The sequence below is a fragment of the Suncus etruscus genome, chromosome 6, assembly GCF_024139225.1.
Source record: "Suncus etruscus isolate mSunEtr1 chromosome 6, mSunEtr1.pri.cur, whole genome shotgun sequence".
In the NCBI taxonomy this organism is placed as follows: Eukaryota; Metazoa; Chordata; class Mammalia; order Eulipotyphla; family Soricidae; genus Suncus; species Suncus etruscus.
Window position 1 is genome coordinate 41,058,530 of NC_064853.1, and position 22,846 is coordinate 41,081,375.

Genomic DNA, 22,846 nt, shown 5'->3' on the forward strand with positions numbered 1-22,846 from the left:
AAGCCACCCTTGCAGTGCTCTGGCCCCCTGGGTTGTACTGGTGCTGCATGGAGAACTGGACCTCCTTTTACTAAACTGGATGGGACTGCTTTTTCCCAGCAGAGGTCCTCTTTGGGCTGAGGCCCTGTCCCACCCCTTTCTGCAGAAGCCTAGGCTGGTGACATTCATTCTCTCTGGCTCTGGCAGTCTGTCCTGGGTGAGAGCAGGTTCCTCAGCACTTACCTAGCACAGCAATTTTTGGTCTGATTTCAGAGATACTCTAGAAAGACTGTAGGTGGCAAACCAAGAAAGGCACATTCAGATCAGAGCTCTGTGTGTGTGTGTGTGTGTGTCTATGTGTGTAAAAGAGAGATATTGATTGGGATTGATTGTGTGTGTGAGAGATTGATTGATTGGGATTGGCAAGTGTAGGCTGGGGAAACTATCAGTTGCCTTTGGGTTTGGACCCAATTCGAGAAATGTGATGAGGGGATAGCAGATCCTCTCAGGAAGAGGTTGGTTCAGTCTATCAGGAGCTGCTGGGAACTGGTGTAGCTTAGAATTCTGGGCAACTTTTCAGTCTGGAGTGCCAGACTCCTGCTGCTTATTGCTTAACGGGGGACTTGGTTTTAGTTTTGTTTGGTTTTCTCTGTATCTTGGGGCCACATCAGAAGTTACTTCAAACTTAGTATCTGAGGACACCACATGATGCTGGGGACTGAGCTGGGGCCCCAACATGGAAAATACATGCTTCATTTGAGCAGTCTCTCCTGTTCAGATGTGGACCTCTTGGTCTTGGGGTTGAATTCTTGGGGATACTGACTTCTCTTCTAAGGTGGTCTCTTCTGAAGGAAGGAATTTAGCTTAGGAAAGGAAGGAAGGAGGGAGGAAGGAAAGAAGGAAGGAAGGAAGGAAGGAAGGAAGGAAGGAAGGAAGGAAGGAAGGAAGGAAGGAAGGAAGGAAGGAAGGAAGGAAGGAAGGAGAGAGACTGGGGAGATTTAGCTCAAAGGGCTGGAACTCGTTAAGTTTAGTGTCCAACTCTACACAGTTCTCCAGCACCCCTGAGCCCAGCTGCTCTGTTTTATCTTTGCTCACACTGCCAGGCTGGGCTCCAAGCACCACTGGGAAAGCTTACCCCTATCCCCACAAAAAAAGACCCCACCACTTTTTAAAAATTTCTTTTGGTTTTTGGCTCATACATGACAGTTTTCAGGCCTTACTCCTTTCTCCTGGGGACCATATAGGAAGCCAGAATTGAATTTGGGTTGGCCACATGCATGACAAATGCCCTCTACCTGCTGTGCTATCACTCTAGCTCTAATAGCTTCCACTTTTCAGTCCTTTTCCTTATCTCTGGTGTACTCATGGTTAGGGGAGAAGGGGTTGTCTGTGCTCAAGAGCACCAGGTGACAGGCACAGGTAAAGTCACCTGTGCCTGTCAGGCAGGCAGTGGCCACGTCAGGTTCCAGCCCACACTGATGTGTCTCCCAGCCCAGCCCGCATGGAATCTTGGACTTACAGAGTAGTAGAGCTGGAAGGGACAGTGACAGAGCTGCTGTCATCTCCTCTGCCAGAGAACGGAAGTTGTCTTGACAAGTCCCTGCCCCCTGGCCCTGTTCGTAGTAAGAACACTCAGCCATGTCACCTACCAGGTAAGAACTTAGGCTCACCTCAAACCTGGCTTAAGTTCTGCCACTTGTAGCTTAGGGAGGCCACACATCAAATTGTCTCTCCAACCTTCACCTCCTCCTTAAAGTGGATGTGAGGTCCTGACTGCAGACAGAGCAGTGAGGGTCAGGCTAGAGCTATGTGTGACTGCTGCAGGGCCAGCCTTGCCCTGGACCTATACTCAGGACCTAGTGTTGAAATGTGTGTAGCACAGGTGAGGTCCAGGTATATACTTTGCCAGCATCTGAGTGTCTCCAAGAAGCCTCCTGAGGAGCCAATCTTAAGGTCTCCTCTTGGAAAGATTGGAGCTCTCCAGGGTTGTAGGTGGTCAGGGGTGTTCCTTACTGCAGGTTATAGTGCAAGTGTCCAAGGAGAGATGAGGCAGATCAAGAGTATGGCATGTGTCTCCCACAGTCCCACAGCACACACATGCCCAGGATGCAGGGCACCTAGTCTAAAGGGTCCCCAAACCAGCTACCCGACTTCATCCTGTTCCAGTGGGTTCAGACATGATAATGATGATGATCATGATGGTGGTGATGATAATGATGATGATGATGTTGTAGTTGTTGTTGTTTTAGGCCACACCTGGTAGTGCTCTGAACTTAATTCTAACTCTTTTCAGGGATCTACCACCTCCGGGGGATGGTATGTGATACTGGGAATCGAACCCAGATTCACTCTTCAATAAAGTACCTTATCCCTGTGCTATCTCTTTAGTCCCTTGGTTTTAGACATTTTTAGATATTTGGGTGGGGGCAGTGCTCAGGGCTTACTCCTGGGTCTGTACTCAGGGATCTTTCCTAATAGGGCTCAGGGGACTATTTGGGGTGTCAGGATAAAATATGGATCAGCCGCATACAAGGCAAGTGCCCTACCTGCTGTGCTATTTCAGAACTCCCCAATGTTTAAAAAGTTGTCAGAGGTATCAACTATGGCAACTCTGTGATGCGTTTTCTTTAAATAAATTTTTAAAATGGTCAGAGGGTTCCATGCTTATTCAACCTTTAGCCATTTTCAGAAAAAAATATTACTTAGTGCCCCCGTGAAAATCTATCTTTCTTAAGCAAACAGAAGAATGAACCACTCACCTCAGTTGTACTTATGGTTCTTGCCATGTACCCCTAAATCTGGATCATTCCAACATCCCTGGTGACAGTATCTCCCCTTTGTTTTTGTTTTTGTTTTTGTTTTTTTGGGGCACACCCGGCAGCACTCAGGGGTTATTCCTGTCTCTACGCTCAGAAATTGCTCCTGGCAAGCTCGGGGGACCATATGGGATGCCGAATTCGAACCACCATCCTTCTGCATGCAAGACAAATGCTTTACCTCCATGCTTTCTCTCTGGCCCCAGTATCTTTTCTTTTGGAAACATCAGTCATAGATGGGAGTCAGTGTCCCTAACTACTAAAAGGGATCATGTTCTTCTATGGGCTTGCCCAACTGAATGTGGGGGCCATGAAAATTATAGTAACCCTTAAAGGTTTCCAAACACCCAAAGGCCAAAAGCTTCAGAATTGACCACATTCTGAAGTTAATCTGAAGTGTTTCTGCTGGTTTGCCTGAATTTATTGCTTAGGTTGTTGGGGGGCACTGCACATGGTCGTCCTGGGAACCTTGGTGCCTGTAGATAAGGACTGGGAACCTTGGTGTGTGTAGATAAGGTCAATTGTGTGTTGTCTAGGTGCACTGTGACCTGCAGTGGACCCAGCACCCCAGAGCCAATGAATGTAGTGGGCTGATTTTGTCCTTCTGTGCTTTTTGCTCTGTGAGACTCACAAAAGCCTAAGATGCCTTTCATCAGTCTCTGGTTCAGAACAGGTGAGGCCTGTGCCCACCCATCTCACCAGCAAGTGAGGGACTCCGATGTCAGATCTAGCTGTCTCCCTCTGTGGGCCCAGCCCTTGTGCCACCACCACAGCTCTCAACAGCAAGGATACAGTAGGGGCTCCACTGTATTGTTTACTGTCCAAGTTGTGAAATTGATTTCAATTTTTGCTCCAGGCACTTAAGGAAAGGCAGGTTGCTGGCCCCAGTCCAAATTGCTTTTCTCACAGGAAGATTGTAATGATTTTTGCTGTTAAAAACAGTACAAAGAGAATCACAGGCACCTGGGCCTGGTGCAGGCTTCCCGTTCCCTGTCACTCTGAAAGCTGGAATGAAACGGAAAAAACTGAAGGTTGGTCTGGTGCTGCCCACACCCCCCAGCTGTTCTCAGGGCTGCGTGTCCTCACCAGAGGTAAAGTGACTGCGGGGCGCAGTAATGTGGAATCCAGATCACGGGGTGGACACAAAGGGGTTCTTAGACTTGGCCTGTAGCTTGTTCTTGCCTGCTGCTTGCTCCTCGGTAATCTGGGCCATTGTGGGTGGCAGGAGTCTGCATTCCTCAGGGGACCCTTCACAGGCCTTTTCTGGCCTGAGTCACTGCACAGCAAGAGTTCGTAGCCTGCACCGAGGGGCCTTAATCCTGGGCTCAGGCCAGGGTCCCACCAGTGGCATCTTTGCTTCTAAGCTAAGAGCGTCAAGGCAGGCGGACCTGAGTACCCAGGCCTCCCTACTCTACATAGCAGAAGGCAATACCCAGTCCAGAATAGTTCCCAAGCCTTGTGCTCAACTGGATGGGAGATCCCAGGCCGCAATCTGGGAAGAGCTCAGAGATTGCCCCCTTCCTCCTCCAACACCCACACACTGTGATGGTGACGGAGTTCTTGTTGTCACATCAGCTGCTTCCGGAGGCGCTTGGGAGGGGCAAGCTGGTGGTAGGCTGGCAAGCAGCTTCGGTGAACCCCTGCCCTTCCTCCGTCCCCCTCCCACTTTGGGTTGAAGTGTGTCCTCTGGGCACAGTCTCAGGGCAGGGGGTGAAGGCAGAGCTGGTCCTACAAGCTAGTGTGGGAATCTTTACTCCTGCAAGGGATGAGAGCTGGGCCCACTTCCTGGGGGCAGTGGATATTTGGGCCCCTGCTGGCACCCAGGCTGTGTTTTCAGTTCATTGTAGTTCAGCAGAGGAGCCCTGAGACCTGCCTTTGTGTGGATGTGTGAGGGGAGCAGCCAGTTCTCAGCGCCCCACCCACTTCCCCAAGCTGAGTCACTTCCTCTCTGGCTGCCACAGGTACTCGCCCCCATCCACGCCTGAAAGCAGGGCACCCTCTGTGCCTGAGAGCCAGCGGGAGCACCCTCCTTGAGAGCACTGCAGAAGGGCACCCCTGCCTTGTAGCCTGGGTGACTGGGGTTACAGTGCCCTGAAGTAGCCTAGAGAATGATAATTCTTAGAGAATGACAAGCTGAGTTGTGCTGTGGCCACTGGGGTAGGGGTGGAGGGGGAGGGCTGTCCCAGGTCACCCTGGCTAAGTGGGGGTGGGGAACATTACTGATCCACCTCCCTTTTCCCCCACACCATCCTGGGCATGATGCACACAGCACCAGTGACTTACAGGGAGGTGGCTCAAACATGGGGTTCAAGTCTGCTCTGGGAGTTGTCACTCACTCATAGAGGGGCCCCAAATAACAGTGAGAAGCATAGGGCCTCCCCCAGCCCACCCCACAGGTTAGGGGTCCCTCCCCTCACTGAATGGGAAGACTGACAGGGAGCATTTTAGTGTGTACTGGGTAGCCCCCCATGTTTTACAGACAGGGAAACTGAGGCCCAGGTAGGGTTGTTGATTCTCACAGGGGGTCAATGACTGACCCAGGGACATAGAATAACAAGCTGAAGTTTAGACTCAGGTTCACATGACCCAGTAGGCAGTGGGTCCTGTCCTGGCTTGAAACGCTCAGTATCATGGGCTTGGATTCCTCCTGCCTCTTTAGATTACTTCGTGTGGAGACCAGTCTGTGGGACATTGGTAATGGCTCAAAGAGTTCTTGGTTTGGGGAATGGAGAGTCACCACTTACTGGTGAGGGTTGGGAGACACCTCAGAAGCCCAGCCTTGCATGTGTCTCCTTTTGGGGAGCTCCTGTCAGTCTGACTAGGCCTGCAGTTCTGCTTTCCCCAGCTTCCCCTGCTCTCCTCCTCTAGGCCTTGGTTACCCCCTGGTTCTGGGAGAATGGTTATGAGAAGGAAGTCTTGGAGCACTGTCTCCTTTGAGCTTGGCATCCCTGGAGCACGGCCGACCTTGGGGACAAAAGGCCATTGAATAGCGTCCTGAATTAGAGTCCTGCATAGGGAGCTGGGAAGTCTGCACATCCAAGTTTCAGCCCACTAACCAGGTCACATTAGCTATCTCAGTTTATCTGTATCTTACTGGGATAGGGATGGGGGCTGCTTTCAGCTCTGTCTGAGGATTGCTCCTCGAAGTGGTTGGGAACCATGTGATGCCAGGGATTGACCCCAGGTCTCCTGCATGCAGAACATTTAAGTCAGCCCACTGAGCCATTTCTCTGACCCTGAGCCTCAGTTTTTTCCTAGGAAATGTGTTTTGGTTTTGGGAGACAGGATGATTATAGACATGTATTCATACATTCTTTTGTTTGTTTGTTCGTTTGTTTTTATTTTTGGGTCACACCTGGCAGTGCTCAGGCTCTATGCTCAGAAATCGCTCCTGCCAGGCTAGGGGTGGACTATATGGGATTCCGGGATTCGAACCACCGATCTTCTGCATGAAAGACAAATGCTTTACTTCCATGCTATCTCTCCAGCCCCTAGTCATACATTCTTTATAAGAAGTAATAAGTGCTTTATGCACAAGTTTTTGTGACTATGTAAGTAGGTGCAGAGTTTGAAATTCATCCAAAGTTGGGTGGGAATTTCCAAGGGAATGGGCATGTTCCTGAATGGAGGATCTGGTGGGTGAAGCAGGGCCCTGGGCTGTCTCAGTGGATCTTGCTCCCAGGCTTCGCTCCCTCTCCCCCAGACTCATCATTTCTTGCCATCTGGAGATAGCTGCATGGCTATGCCACAAGTTCTTTTTCTTTTCTTTTCTTTTCTTTTCTTTTCTTTTCTTTTCTTTTCTTTTCTTTTCTTTTCTTTTCTTTTCTTTTCTTTTCTTTTCTTTTCTTTCTTTCTTTCTTTCTTTCTTTTTTTTTTTTTAATGGAGGAACTCGTATCTGTGCTCATTGCTTACACCTGTCTCTACAATCAGGAATCAGTCCTGATGGACTCTGGGGGACTGTATGGGGTGGCAGGGGTTGAACCCAAGTCAGCCATGTGCAAGGCAAATATCCTACCTGCTGTACTATCTCTTCAGCAAATTCTTTATTGGGGAAAACAAGAGTGGTGTGGAATTTTCTGACTTGCAGAAGGGTCTCCACACTAGGCCAGGGGACTGACTTGTCTGAGTGGGAAGGGGCCAGCTGGCATTTATACACATACTCTCACAGCTTGCTACAGAATAAGTTTTGCTGGGGTTTCGCAGAAAGAGGGCCGACTGACCCTTTGCCCAGAGAAGTTGGGCATAGTTTGGGCAAGTTGTTTAAGGTGTTTAATTTCTCACCGGGTTTGCACTGTAGCAGCAAAAGTATCTCAGGTCAACCCCAGGCCTACCTGCATTTCTTTTTTTCTTTTTTCTTTTTTGGTTTGGGGGTCAGACCTGACGGTGCTTAGGGGTTACTTTTGGCCCTGCACTAAGAAATCACTCCTGAGGCATGGAGGTAGGGCGTTTGCCTTGCATGCAGAAGGACGGTGGTTCGAATCCCAGCGTCCCATATGGTCTCCCGAGCCTGCCTGCCAGGAACGATTTCTGAGTGTAGAGCCAGGAGTAACCCCTGAGCGCTGCCAGGTGTGACCCAAACCCCTCCCCCCAAAAAAAGAAATCACTCCTGGCAGGCTCAGGGACCAATATGGGATGCCAGAAATCGAACTGGGGTCCATCCTGGGTTGGCTGCATGCAAGGCAAACGCCCTTCTTCTGTGCTATCACTCTGGCCCCTCAGGCCTGCGTTTCTTTTTTTTTGGGGGGGGGGGAGGTGGTCACACCCAGCAGTGCTCAGGGATTACTCCTGGCTCTAGGCTCAGAAATTGCCCCCGGCAGGCACAGGAATTGGAACCACCTTCCTTCTGCATGAAAGGCAAATGCCTTACCTCCATGCTATCTCTCCGGCCCCAGGCCTACATTTCTGACCTGGGCCTTTTCCTGGACTGATGTGCCCTAATGCCTTTCCCAGTCCAGTTATCTGCAGCAGTAATCACTCCTCTTTTATATTTTGTTTTGGTTTTGGGCTGTACCCACTTACCCAAGGCTTTCTCCTAGCTCTGTGCTCAAGGATCACTCTTGGTGAGGCTTGGGGGAACTATATGGGGTGCAACGGATAGAACCCGGTTGGCTACAATCAAGGCAAGTGCTTCTACTCTTTACTATCACTTTGGCCTCCTGTTTCACCTCTCCTGGGTGCCCCTCTGGCCATGACCTTTCACTGAGTATCTCTGCTTCTGTCCAGTCTGCATTTCCTAAATCAGCAATTTGCTAGCTAATGGGGGGAGTGCAGGGAAGCAGAAGTGAATCCGGGTTGCTTACTCATGGGGGACCATAACCCCAGAAAGCGAGGCAGAAAAACTCGTGGTTCTCACACCAAGGGTGGAGCAGTGTTCTTGGGAGCCTGAGAATGTGTGTGAAAAATAGACCACCAGGGATGGGGCCACGCCAGATACTCCTGCACTCTCAGGGAATAGTCATTTGGTGGAACTGGATTTCAGGGTACATAGAACCATAAGGTTGGCATTGAGGAGATACACACACACACACACACACACACACACACACACACACACACACACCACCATACCACACCACACCACACACACACCCCACATCACACACACACACACACACACACACACACACACACACACACACCCCACCCCACACCACACCACACACACCCCCAAAAAAAGATACACACCCACACCCACCCCCACACACACCCAAAGACCATCCCAAATCAGAAGCAGAGACGACAGACTTAAGAGAGACTGCAGGACGTAGACCATGTATGGAAGAGAAACTGCAGCTAGCTGGGCTCTGAGAGATGGGTCCGGGTCTTCCTTTCCTAGACCCTTTCCTAAAGCCTTCCCTTAGTACCCACTAAATACCATCACCTGTGAGGCCCTGCCCCTCCCAAGATGCCCTGCCAGAAGTTGCCACCAGGTGGCAGACCTGGTGATCGCTTGCCTCGTTTCCTACCATATAGCTTGGGGTAGAGACCAGAAGGGGCATATGAGACTGAACTAACTATAACTACTCAGGGCAAGCCTGCCCAGATTAACCAGCTCGAGGTTCCAATTCTGCCTCTGGGAGCCATGTACCCACAAAGGGGTTCTTCTGATCCTACTGCAGCAGGGCTTTGAGTGCTATTCCCTCAGTCTCACCTCCTCCTTGGCTTCCAGAGACCTGAATTAATGGGGACATTGTGACCCTTCCCCCTGGCTTTCACTAACCTGTGCAAGACAATCTTCAGTGTGACCAGGTTATATGTTGAAAGTTGACTGTTGGTTCAGCACTTGCTCTTTTTGTGTGTTTTATTTTCGGGACACAGCAGTGGGGCTCAGGATTTATTTCTGGCTTTGTGCTGAGGGATCATTCCTGGCAGGACTTAGGGGACCATATGGGGTGCCAGGGATCAAACCCGGGTCAGTCATCTGCAGGATTAGTGATTTGCCCAAAGTACTCTCTGGTCTATGACTTTCTTTTGGTATTTGGACCAGACCCAACATGTCAGTGACACTGTTTCTAGAGCCACAGGCTGTTTAGTGGGTGTCCTCACTTTGGGTTTACCTCTGGATCAGATTCAAGTTATGCCTTTAGCAAAGCAGCAGTAGTAATTGCTATCTTTTCAGTAGCCAAAAGAACCTGGTGGTATTCTGTTATTGGTGATATTTATTTTGATCGTTTGGTTAAGTTTGCACCTTGCTTTAGGGAAAAAAAAGAAAAGAAAGGATTCAGAGAGGTACTTGAACAAGTTAGGGTGCTTGCCTTGCATGCAGCTAAACTGGGTTTGATTCCCAAAATCTCATGTTTTCCCCAGTCCCTCTAGGAGAAATTCCTGAGTACAGAGCCAGGAGTAAACCCTGAGCATTGCCAGGCATGTGCTAAAAACAAAATAAAACCAAAAAATGAGGGATATTTTTATACACAATGAATTTCACAGCTATTTTAACTGTACAGTTTGTTTTGACAAATGCACATACTCAGAAGTTAGGTCCTTTGATACTGAAAGTGTCACAACCCAGTGTATGTGCTGCTTCCGTCCTCCAGTCTTGTTCCAAGTGATCTTAGACTCGCGGCGCCTGTTCTTAATTCCAGCCTCCTCCTCCATCTCAACATCTCACCCCCAAATGGGCTGCAATGTAGGACCCATTCAGGTGACCTCAACATCCTGGATAGGACTTCCTGTGTCAGCTGATTGTGTCCAGCTGGTTTATCCTGTGCTCCCATAGACAACAGGGACGGAGAGATTCTGTGTGCCTGCCTCTGGTCAGAAGGTCAGACATTCCCTATACCCCCCACAGCAGTATGTGTGTCTGGGATTGACAGTATCTTCACTTTTTGCTCTAACACACACACACACACACACACACACACACACACACACACACACCCCAGTATGTGCATCTGGGATTGACAGTATCTTCATCACTTTTTGCTCTAACACACACACACACACACAGCACACACGCACGCATGCACACACGCATTTTCCTCTACCTTCTCAGCTATAACACGTGCTTCTCTCCACCTTTCAGCTACAACACAAATCTCCTCCTCCCCACCTCAAGTTAAGTATATTTTTAGGCATATAGTTTCAGACCAGCCAACAGGAAGGTTTCAGTGTCTCTTAAATCTGGTCACTTTCGGGCCTGGAGAGATAGCACAGCGGTGTTTGCCTTGCAAGCAGCCGATCCAGGACCAAAGGTGGTTGGTTCAAATCCCGGTGTTCCGTATGGTCCCCCGTGCCTGCCTGGAGCTATTTCTGAGCAGACAGCCTGGAGTAATCCCTGAGCACCTCCGGGTGTGGCCCAAAAACCAAAAAAAATCTGGTCACTTTCTTCTTTCTGCTCCCTGTACTCTAATCTACTCCCTATCTTTTCTGCATAAGCAGGAGAAATTAGCACTCAAGTGCTGAGCCTTCTGCAGGAGGTCAAGAAGACCTAAGGCCAGTCATGAGCCTGTATTGCAGATATAAAATAAGCAAGTAGCTTTATTTTGTTGGTTTGAACGTTTATATCAATAATGTTCAGGGCTTGTCCCTTGCTCTGTGCTCAGGGATCATACCTGATAAGATTCAGAAGACTGGGGCCGGAGAGATAGCATGGAGGTAAGGCGTTTGCCTTTCATGCAGGAGGTCATCGGTTCGAATCCCGGCGCCCCATATGGTCCCCTGTGCCTGCCAGGAGCAATTTCTGAGCCTGGAGCCAGGAATAACCCCTGAGCACTGCCAGGTGTGACCCAAAAACCAAAAAAAAAAAAAAAAAGATTCAGAAGACTATATGGGGGTGTCTGCATCCACTGTGCTATCTCATTGACCCCAGAACAAGCAATTTAATGTGACTGGTTAATGGCATGCTTAGCCCAGCACTCACTGCCTCCAATATTCTTAGTGATTTGGGGGTTTCCAGCCTATGAGTTAGTCCCTTCTGTCTGAGGGTGTCTGGGCTGAGCATGGGATGACAAGAACCTAGTTCCCTTCACACCACAGTGCTCTACAGATGATCTCTCTACATCTATAGTGACTAAGACATCTCTGACCATGTGGCTTTATCCAGCACCCTATTGTCAGTCTTCTCTGCTTTCTCTTAGGAGCTATGGCAGATCTGGACACAACACCCCAACACCCTTGACCCTGCATGGCATATAGGACTGACAGCAGGCATAGCTCTGCTCTCACTGCCAGGGGCTGGTGCAGGATCTGCCCTTGGCAAACACCCCCCAGAAGGCAGGCCCACCAAACTCTGTGCTTGCTCTGTTGTGACAGAGCCAGGAACATGCACCCAAGAGAGGGGCTGCTGACAGGGACAACTTGAATATTGATGCAGTCAGCCCAAACTGACCCTGACCAGTCATGGGAAGCAGCTGCTGCTGCCACTGATACATGTACACACATGCACACGCCTTCATGTACTCACGCATATACATGCACTCACATCCAGCAGGCATGTGGGGAGCCTGATGCAATAGTGCTTGCCCCTTATACTCTGTCTTTACTGCTCTGTTTATGGAGTCCAGTGGCCTAAAATGAGGTTGAGAACAGAGCTTTGACCCCAAATGGCTACATTCACTGCTGCTCCCCTTCCTTGGGGATGAGACTCACTCTGATTTTGTGGGTACATGGCCTGGTGCTGGCTGAGAAGCCCTTCTTGCCCTGACTAGTTTTCAGCTACTCAATCATGGCAGAATGAGGAGAGGCTGAACGGGGGGCAGGCCCAGTTCCTTTTTTTTTTTTTTTTTTTTTAACTTTTGGGCTATATCCAGCAGTGCCTAGGGGTTAACTCCTGGTTTTGTGCTCAGGAATCACTCCTGAAGGTGCTCCAGGGACCATATGGGATGTGGGGTATCAAACTCAGGTCAGTTGCATGCAAGGCTGTCGTTCCATCCTCCTGTCCCAGCTCTATGCCCACCTCCTTTTGGAAGCTGTGTCCTCTTCATGTTTTGTTTTTGGTTTATTGTTTTTGTTCGGAGGCCACACCCAGCAGTACTCAGGCTTTTTTTTTCAGGGCTTATTCCTGGGTCTGTGCTTAGAGATTATTCTTCATGAGGCTCAGTGGATTGCTGGGTTGATTGTATGCAGGGCAAGCACCTTAACTCTGGCCCCTGTCACATGACCTGGGCCATGCTTTTCCCCACCTAGCTCTCTTCTTGCCACATACCCTTGGATCCCAATGGTCTGGTTTCTTTCCTTTCTGGGAGCTTGACTAAACATTGCCAGCTTTGGGGGAGACAGTCTGTGAACTCCTTGGACAGAGTAGAGCAAGTACCCCTCCTCTGGCATGCTATGTAGCTGTCTCAACAGAGGCCCTCTGGCCCTCTTCTGTTGGACCTGCATCATGTTGCCCAGACAGGGCCATGCCAATGGAACCCTTTGCTCTCAGGCCTGAGGGTAGGTACTACTTTCTCTTTAGGCCTCTCTCCTGCCTGTACACCCTCATCCCCCCTCCCCCCGTGCCTCACTGAACTTCCTGAAGTATGTAGTGCAAACCAGATTGACTCCAGAGACTTTTAAAGCAGCCTAGCTAGGGCCCGGAGAGATAGCACAGCGGTGTTTGCCTTGCAAGCAGCCGATCCAGGACCAAAGGTGGTTGGTTCGAATCCCGGTGTCCCATATGGTCCCCCGTGCCTGCCAGGAGCTATTTCTGAGCAGACAGCCAGGAGTAACCCCTGAGTACTGCTGGGTGTGCCCCCCCCCCCAAAAAAAAAAAAAAAAAAAAGCAGCCTAGCTAGGCTTGAACCAGGGCTGGGCTGGGATACTCTAGGCAAATGACTCCCTTAGCGAGACCATGTGCTAGGGCCCTCCTCTCCAATTTAGGGACCAGCGTCTCAGCATCTCAGATCACAATGTGAGGCAGGACCCTGCAGACAGACACCCTGCCCTGGAGTGTCTGTGGACTATTGGCAGATGTGTCTCTGGAAGGTCACTTCAGAGGATCTGTGGGTGGTCTGTCTTCCATGAGTGGGGGGGCTGCAGAGTCTTTGGATATTTGCACACTGCCACCACTTCCCCTACCCGAGGCCTGCAGCAGATTCTCTTTTGTAGGTCTGCCTTGTGGTGGCTCGAGGGAACACTCAGCAAGGGAGTCTGCCTGCTACACTCCCCTGCCAACCTGTCCCACCCTGCCCATCTGCCGCCATTCCTCTGCCACCCGCCGCTTGGAGCAGGTCCCATGCCGCTCACTGAGTTGAATCCTGAGCGGGGTGGGTGGGGTCAGGCAGAGCCCACTCATTGTCTGTGCTGCAGCTGCTCCGACAAACTGTTGTCTAGACCAGGCCTGTGCGTAAGAGTGCAGGCAGGCAGTGTCACACAGCTGTACCCATGTCCCTGGTTGCTCTCCAGGGAACTGCAAAGAGAGGAGGTAACTTGGCTGCAGGGAAGCAGAGAGCAGGGCCAGGGTTAGGGGATGTCCTCCTTCCAGGCGTAAGGTTTAGGCAGGCCGTGGGGGCAGTGGTGCCCACATTCTCTTGTCTCATGAAATTTAGATTCTGTTGGTACGAGTCATCCATGAAGCATCTGATCCCAGTCACAAAGTGTAAATTCTCCAGAGAGTCCCAGTGAGACTGAGTAGTAGAAACTCTGAGGCAGGCTGCTCTGAGATAGGGACACCCCTTCTCTGTGCCTATTTGGGGACATCTGCCCACATGGGGCTTGAGCTCCAACACATGCAGTGCCAGGGCTCTTCTGCCCAGCCGCCTACCCACCCTAGAAGGTGACATTGAGATGGAGGAGGCAGAGAAGTTGGCCAGGTAGAGGCCAAAGCTCATTGCAGACCCTTTGCTCTCCAGCTTTCAGAGCTTCCTTAGAAGCAGGGTGGTTCTTCCCTGCTTTTATGTCCTTGACTCTGGCTATGCTTCCAACATGCCCCACTGGGGCAGAAGTCAGGCCCAAGCATCACCATGGCCTCCACTCCATGGGAGACTGTAGCATATGAAAAAGTTTCCATAAGATGATTCTTGGAATTGTATTTAAAAGTGTTTCCTTAGGATTGTTCTGTGACTTTTGCCCCACCTAACCCTTCCAGGTGGGGCGCTGTGAAGTTGGCAATAAATAGCTTGAGGAACAGGAGTGAGGGTCCTTCTGTGAAAAAGCTGCTGGCTGCAGGAGGATTCTCTGGCTCTCCTTGCCCGATCTTTTAAACCCTATCGTTCTTGTCTGTGTGGATTATTATTAGCTGCGGATAAATATTACCAAGGTCTTCCCCCAAAAGGGGACAAGGGAATGGGAAGTAATTTCTCATTCTGGGGACTGTTCTTGGATTCACAAATACCCAGCCAAGATAACGGCGAAGATATCTTGCAGGAGACCACCATGGCCTGCTGAGTCACAGGGTCTGGTGACTCTCAATGGAAACAGGGATCTGTCCCTCATGGCCCCCAGCTCTGCAGATTTTTCAAGAGTTACTTTATGCCTCTCACTTTTGTGAGACACCATGTGAGGGTTTTGCCCAACTGGAGCCTGTCTACTTGTTCTCAGGAGTAAAGGTAGCCCTGCTCCAGAAGTAGCGACAAAAACAAAACAAGAAAAAGACAATCATCTGACTACATACAAAGATAACCTTGTAGACTGGGGATATCGTACAGTGGGCAAAGTGCTTGCTTTGAACACAGCCAGCCTATTTGATACCATAACTGAATGGTCTACTTAGCATCACTAGGAGTGACTCCTGAGCACAGTCAGGTATGTCCCCCTCGTGGAGGGATTTTGACACTGGTGGTGGGCTGGAACAAGTAGCACCACGAATGAAAAATGATGACATTGGAACTATTGTAAACATAAGTAACTTTCTGGGGACAGAGATCTAATAACTCAGGAGGCCTGTTTTCTTCTACCTGGTTCTCCACCCACCACTAAGAGCAACCCCTGAGCACTTCTGGGTGTGACCCCAAACAAAAAGATGTCTTTCGGTTGGGGAAATAATGCACAGGGCTGGAGAATGTGCCTGACTGCAGAGAGCTGAGGTTGGATTCTTGGTGCCTGAAGTATCCCATGATGGTCTTGAACATTATCGAACAGAGGGATGCCATGAGTTTCCCCCAGTGCCCCAGCAACACTTGGGAGACTTAAGAGAAAACAGATTTGTTTTGTTTTGTTTTGTTTTGTTTGGGGGGGGTCATGCCTGGCGGTGCTCAGGGGTTACTCCTGGCTCTGTGCTCAGAAATCGCCCATGGCAGGCTTAGGGGATGCCAGGAATAAGACCCAGGTCTGTCCAAGGTCAGCTGTGTGCAAGGCTGTGTTGTGTGCCTTACTAATTGTGCTATCACTCCGGTTCCAGAAACAAATTTTTTTGTTGTTGTTGTTTTTGGGTCACACCTGGCAGCACTCAGGAGTTACTCCTGGCTCTACACTCAGAAATCGCTCCGGCAGGCTCTGGGGACCATATGGGATGCTGGGATTCAAACCACCATCCTTCTGCATGCAAGGAAAACACCTTACCTCCCTGCTATCTCTCTGGCCCCCAGAAACTTTTTTTTAACTCAAACAAAAGTTAAAGAGCCAGGGGTCGAGGATGTGGCTCAGTGTTTGTGTTTCTCAAGTCAGAAGCCCTCAGGCTTTATTTTTAGCATCATTTAAGAAAAAAGAAAAATGAGGAGCTAGAGCATTAATAGTAGGACTGATCCAGGTTCAATGGTCCCCTGAGTCTGCCAGGAGTAATTTCTTGTTTGCTTTTTTTGGGATTTTTTTGGTCACACTCGGCAGTGCTCAGTGCCTTTCAACAATGCACACACAGTCACATGCTGGCTCTATGCTCAGAAATCGCTCCTGGCAGGCTCGGGGACCATATGCGATCCCGGGATTTGAACCACAGTCCTTCTGCATGCAAAGCAAATGCCCTGCCTCCATGCTATCTCTCCTGCCCCAGTCAGGAGTAATTTCTTTTCTTTTGTTTTTGGGCCACGCCCATTTGATGCTCAGGGGTTACTCCAGGCTAAGCGCTCAGAAATTGCCCTTGCCCCTGGCTTGGGGGGAACATATGGGACACCGGGGATCTAACCAAGATCCTTCCTTGGCTAGCACTTGCAAGCCTTACCTCTAGCGCCATCTCTCGGGCCCCTCTTTTTTTTTGGGGGGGGGGTGGGTCACACCCTGCAGTGCTCAAGGGTTACTCCTGGCTCTACACCCAGAAATTGCCCCTGCCAGGCACAGGGGACCATATGGGATGCCCGGATTCGAATCACAGTCCTTCTGCATGCAAGGCAAACACCCTACTTCCATGCTATCTCTCCAGCCCCAGCCAGGAGTAATTTCTAAGCAGAGAGCCAGGAATAACCCCTGAGTGCTGCTAGATGTGCCCCACCCACCCAATCCCACCTACACTCCCCCCCCCCCAAAAAAAAAGAGAAATGTGGAAAAAGAGGCAACATCCTAAAAGAGCTTTTTATTTTTTTCTTTTTTTTTTTCTTTTTTTTTTTTTTTTGTGGTTTTTGGGTCACACCCGGCAGTGCTCAGGGGTTATTCCTGGCTCCAGGCTCAGAAATTGCTCCTGGCAGGCACGGGAGGACCATATGGGACGCCGGGATTCGAACCGATGACCTCCTGCATGAGAGGCAAACGCCTTACCTCCATGCTATCTCTCCGGCCCCGCTTTTTATTTTTTTCATGTCTGGGAAGAAACCCAGGGCCTCCTCATACAAGGCAGGTACTCAGTAATATCTTTGAAAATAGCTTCCTCAATCAATTCAGCCTCAGGATATCGAAAGTTCTAGATAATCAGTAAGATTAATGTAAAAATAGTGGTAAAAGTTAAAAAATACTTTGATCTGGAAATGTATAAAAGAAACACATGGGGCCTGGAGTATTAGTACACTGGGCCGGACAAGCCTTACACATAGATGATCTGGATTCAGTTCCCAGCATCCCATATTGTTCTCAGAGTCCAGCTAGGCATGATCTGTGAGCACCTTGAGGACTGCTCTCCCCACCCCCCAAAAAAAAACTCCACACATGTGAGAAGAAATTCTCCAAGGGCTCGGGACATGGCTTAACAGGCTGGAACATGTGCTTCACATATGGGAGGCTTGAGTTCGAATTCCGGCACTGCTGGGAAGGGCCCTTCCACAGTGCTGAGGGTAGCCCCTGAACACCATCAGGTGTGGCCCCCAAAATCAAAAAAGAAAAAGAAAACACATGACACTAGTAAGTAGGTGAAACAGGTTAGGAATATTGGGTGAATTCTAGATGGAAACAGTGGCAGCATCTGGAGGACCCATCTGGTGGACAGTCTCAGAAAACGAGTTGTGTGCAGGCTCTGGAACCCACTTGCTCACTCTGTGAACAGTTGAGTGACAGGTGGGCACGACCTCCCAAGAGCCATCCAAAGGGCCTGTGAGTGACAGCCACCCTATCCAGGCTGGGGACACATATATGCCATCCCGGAGTCAGGGTGTGGTCAGCACATCCTTCTCTGAGGATTCTGCAGCTGTCTTGGGAGCTGGGGAGAACATTGCCGTGTGGGGATTTAGAACCGTGACTTTTTCTTGAGCTCTGTTCCCATGGAACTCACACTCTTAATGTATTTGTGGTAGGAGGAAGGGATCCTCATCCTCTGTGTGGTCTCAAAGCAGGGCTTGAGTATGAACACTTAACGTCATGAACACTTACTGTGCACGCACCCACAAACCACAAGCTGTGCTCTTCTCCAGGCCCTGAATCTCTTTCCTCTAGCCCAGCCATCTCTCCCTCCCTGGATTGCCTCCAGCCTTTCAGCAGTGCACACACAGTCCTGTGTCCCCTGGAGCTAGTGTGGATTTTCTGTGTCATTTCTTACCTGGGCCCCCCCCCCCCCCCCGGTGGTCTCGGCATCTGCAGAGAACACATGACCCCTGATCCTCCCCTCCTCTGACTGCCTACCTCCGTGGCCTGTCCACGCTGCTCCAAGTACTTCCACTCGATCCCCTCATTAATCCTGAGTGCAAAAGTAAAGAGCTGTGGTTCTGTTTGTCACGGGAACCTGGGAGGCCCCCTTCGGGAGAGGGAGGAGGTGACAGCAGCAGCTGTGTGACGCAGCCCCAAGCCCGAGACTTGCTGGGATGTGGGGGGAGTGGGTCACAGGAACTCAGCGCCTGTTCACTCAGTGAGAGGAATCTTGTCTGTCTCGCCAGAGCCGAGGATGAAGCGGAGAGCATCCGACAGAGGAGCTGGGGAAACGTCGGCCAGAGCGAAAGCTCTAGGAAGTGGAATTTCCGGGAATAATGCGAAGAGAGCTGGGCCATTCATCCTTGGTAAGCCTCAGAGCAGTGGGTGTTGGGGGAGGGACCAGGGTGGCCCTGGCTGGCACCATCTGGCCTGGCCACCCACATGGCGTGCAGCCCTCACTTTGAGCTCACCCTGAATGTGCAGCGGAGTTTGGGCAGTAAAGACCCAGAGCCTTCTCTTGCCTGGTCCAAGTTACATTTTGGTTATAGTCTTCTTAGATCAATCTCAGCCAAGAGCCAGACCATCTCCCCAAAGAGAATCCTCTAATTGCCCTGTGGTGTCACCCATGGAAGCACCCAAGCTGCATTAGAACAGAACTCAGAGTCCTAGAGAAGGGTGCACAAAGCTTTCCTCTGACCATTTTTAAAAGGGATGATCCACTTCATGCAGGGCTCTAGCTCCTAGTGCATGTGGAGCTAGCACAGAAATGCTGTCAATTGGGGGTATCCCCTAGTCTGAAGGAGCGAAGCAGGTCCATATGCCTATGCTCAGCTTCAGAAGGGAATAAAGACACACACACCCCCCTCTCTCCTGGCAGCTGGGACTGGGTGTGAGTGTTGCTTTAGAACAGCATTTTGGTACAGTAATTTGCTAGTTGTTCTCTGCAGCCCACTCAAAGGCCTATGATATTCTCAGGGATACCATAGTGACTGGACAGGCAAACTGCTGCCCCCATGGAACTTTTTTTTGTGTGTGTGGGCCACATCCAGTGACGCTCAGGAGTTACTCCTGGCTATGCGCTCAGAAATCGCTCCTGGCTTGGGGACCATATGGGACGCTGGGAGATCGAACCACAGTCTGTCCTAAGCTAGTGCGTGCAAGGCAGATGCCTTATGGCTTGCACCACAGCTCCAGCCCCCTGCCCCCATGGAACATAATATAAAGAAACAGTATGAGGGGCCTGAACAATAACACAGTGGATAGAGCATTTGCCTTATACATAGCTGACCCAAGTTCTATCCTCAGCATCCCATATGGTCCCTTGAGCCTACCAGAAGTAATTTCTGAGCACAGACCCAGGGATAACCCCTAAGCACCACTAGGTGTGGCCCCAAAACAAAAACAAACGAAACTGTGAATTCTTCATAAGCTTTCCCAGTCATAAGGGCCTTAGGACTGTCAACAGTAGGACCAGAGCAATAGCACAGTGGGGAGTGCATTTGCCTTCCACATTGCTGCTAGGGTTTGATCCCTGGTATCCCATATGGTCCCCCAGATCTGCCAGAAGTAATTCCTGAGCACAGAGCCAGGAGTACATCCTGAGTATTGCCAAGTGTGGCCCAAAACTTAAAAAAGAAAAAAAAATGTCGGGGGCCGGGAGGTGGCGCAAGAGGTAAGGTGCCTGCCTTGCCTGCGCTAGCCTTGGATGGACCGCGGTTCGATCCCCCGGTGTCCCATATGGTCCCCCAAGCCAGGAGCGACTTCTGAGCGAATAGCCAGGAGTAACCCCTGAGCATTACCGGGTGTGGCCCAAAAACCAAAAAAAAAAAAAAAAAAAAAAAAAAAAACTGTCAACAGGTTGGTGTATGAGTATAGGAAGGGTGTAGGAGGGCCAAAAGGATAATCCAGTGGATAGGGAGCTTGCCTTACACATAGCTGAACCTAGTTTGAGTCCCCATTATTCCATTTGTTCTCTTAAGCCTTGCCGGGAGTGATTCCTGAACCATGCCCCCCCCCCCCAAAAAAAAAAAGCCTCAGAATAGCACATAGGTCAAGTCTGTATGAGGAAGTGACATCTGAACCACCCCAAAATGGAGAGGGAAATGCAACGAGAAGGTTCTGGAAAGAACAGCACATATAGTGACCTTAAGATAGGACCTTAAGGGCCCAGAGACATAGCACAGCGGCGTTTGCCTTGCAAGCAGCCGATCCAGGACCAAAGGTGGTTGGTTCGAATCCCGGTGTCCCATATGGTTCCCTGTGCCTGCCAGGAGCTATTTCTGAGCAGACAGCCAGGAGTAACCCCTGAGCACTGCCGGGTGTGACCCAAAAAACAAAAAACAAAAAAAAAAAGATAGGACCTTAAGGGCCCGGAGAGATAGCACAGCGGTGTTTGCCTTGCAAGCAGCCGATCCAGGACCAAAGGTGGTTGGTTTGAATCCCGGTGTCCCATATGGTCCCCCCGTGCCTGCCAGGAGCTATTTCTGAGCAGATAGCCAGGAGTAACCCCGGGTATGGCCCAAAAACAAAAACAAAAGATAGGACCTTGGGGCCGGGCGGTGGCGCTGGAGGTAAGGTGCCTGCCTTGCCTGCGCTAGCCTAGGATGGACCGCGGTTCGATTCCCCGGCATCCCATATGGTCCCCCCAAGAAGCCAGGAGCAACTTCTGAGCGCATAGCCAGGAGTAACCCCTGAGCGTCACAGGGTGTGGCCCAAAAACCAAAAAAAAAAAAAAAAAAAAGATAGGATCTTAAGATAGGAGTCTATTTGTTTTGGTTTGGGGCCACAACCAGCAGTACTCAGGGCTTACTCCTGACTGCACTCAGGGATCACTTCTAGTAGGGATCGGGGGAGCATATAGGGTGCCAGAGGGGTTGCCCACAAGTAAGGCAAGAGTCCTACCCACTGTACTACTCCTCTGGTTCCAAGCCTGGAACTAATAGTACTGAGAAGTTAGAACATGAGGCTGGAGAACAAAGTCAGGAGGTCAAGAGAGAAAAGCAAAATTCTTTAGACAAGTCTTTAGCGCACCCCCCCCCCTCAAATAAGGAGTTTGTATTCTATACTATGAATCTAGAGCCCTGATAGAATTTTCAGCAGATCAGGATTTGGGCCATTTCTGAATGCTGAGACAGGACCACAGCACAGAACTTCCAAAATACAAAGGCTCCAAAAGCTGCTGTAGTGACTGCTTTCCTTGATTGCCCCCCCTCCCCTCAGAGTTGCCAATTCAGAGTCCAAGTTGCAAGTGAACCTCTTTAAACCCAGGCTCCCCAGTGGGATACCCACTGTAGAAGTCCTGTATGAGAAAGCTGCCTTTGAAAACCAGGGGTATGCTTACCTGGCAGGGGAGATACCATGATCACGAAAGTGGTTTTCCCAGGGTGAGGCTTATCCATTGCACTCCGGATGTGCTGACCCCTGCGATTTCCCCAAATGTGAGAAACTCGACTGCATAATTTGTGGTAGTGGGGGGAAAAAAAAAAGAAGAAAGAAAACCAGGGGTGCGAGGGCCAGAGAGATGGCATGGAGGTAAGGCATTTGCCTTGCATGCAGAAGGACAGAGGTTCGAATCCTGGCATCCCATATAGTCTCCCGAGCCTGCCAGGAGCAATTTCTGAGCCAGGAGTAATCCCTGAGCACTGCCGGGTGTGACCCAAAAACCAAAAAGTAAAAAAAGAAAAGAAAATCAGGGATGCCTTGGGCAGACACTCACATTTTCTCCATTTTTGAGGGGTGAATTTAGGGACTGTGTGACAGTGGTATCCTCCTGCAGGATCTTTCCAAAAGACCTGCTGGTGCCATGGCCACAGGACAGGTCTAAGAAGTCAGCCAGTGAGGGGCTTGAGCAATAATAGTGGGGGAGGAAATTGCCTGGGATCCTGTTGACCCCACTCTGGTCCCCAACACCCCTATCTGCTCCCCTGAGTACCGCTGGGTATGGCCCAACCCACCCCCTCACCCACAACAGAAAGGTAGTAAGCCAGTGACTCTCCATGCCATAGGTCCTCGCCTGGGCAACTCACCAGTGCCCAGCATTGTACAGTGTTTGGCAAGGAAAGATGGCACAGATGACTTCTACCAGCTGAAGGTGAGGCATGGTGTGTGTGCATGTCTGTACACATGAGTGTATGTGTGCATGTGTCTGCACTAATGTGTATGGCAAGTGTGTATGTCTCCTGGCTCTCCTGCACGTGTCTGTCTGTGCTACTGCATGTGTGTGCACCCCTGGGACTTAGAAACCATTCTCTAGCCCACTCCTTCCCCCCTCTGTCTTCACACCTGCACCTTCTGTGAGCAAGAGTAGCGCTATTTCTTCCCAGGAAGCAATAAAGATCACAGGGTCTCGCGCTGAACAGGTCCCAGTTTAAAGTGCTTTATCTGCCCATGAATTACCCACTGTCTCACCTCGAACGTGCCTGTGGGTGTGTGCATGCCGGTGTCACTGGATGGGGTGGGGGAGGCGTGAGCCCCATTTCTCCTGTGCCTCGTAAAGTCAGGCCTTTGGGGGTTTGGGTTTTTTTCTTCATATTTATTGCAGATTCTGACCCTTGAGGAGAGGGGGGACCAAGGAATCGAAAGCCAAGAGGAGCGGCAAGGCAAGATGCTGTTACACACCGAATTCTCCTTGCTGTCCCTCCTGCACACACAGGACGGCGTGGTACACCACCACGGACTCTTCCAGGTATATGCAGGGTGGCCTCTGCCC

General features: G+C 50.4%; 1 protein-coding gene and 1 non-coding gene across 2 annotated transcripts in view; both read left to right on the top strand.

The window, feature by feature from the left end:
- The window catches only part of STK40 (serine/threonine kinase 40), a 45,776-nt gene that overhangs the window by 6,608 nt on the left and 16,322 nt on the right, over positions 1–22,846 (top strand). Inside the window, exons 2-4 of the mRNA XM_049774845.1 lie at positions 18,384–18,503; positions 22,143–22,228; positions 22,679–22,822. Of these exons, the coding sequence (XP_049630802.1) occupies positions 18,392–18,503; positions 22,143–22,228; positions 22,679–22,822 (342 nt within the window). The 5' untranslated portion in view covers positions 18,384–18,391. The remainder of the gene's footprint in view (positions 1–18,383; positions 18,504–22,142; positions 22,229–22,678; positions 22,823–22,846) is intronic.
- On the top strand, positions 21,471–21,639 carry LOC126012674 (U1 spliceosomal RNA). Its single transcript, XR_007497100.1, has one exon. It is a non-coding gene; the product is annotated as a U1 spliceosomal RNA (small nuclear RNA).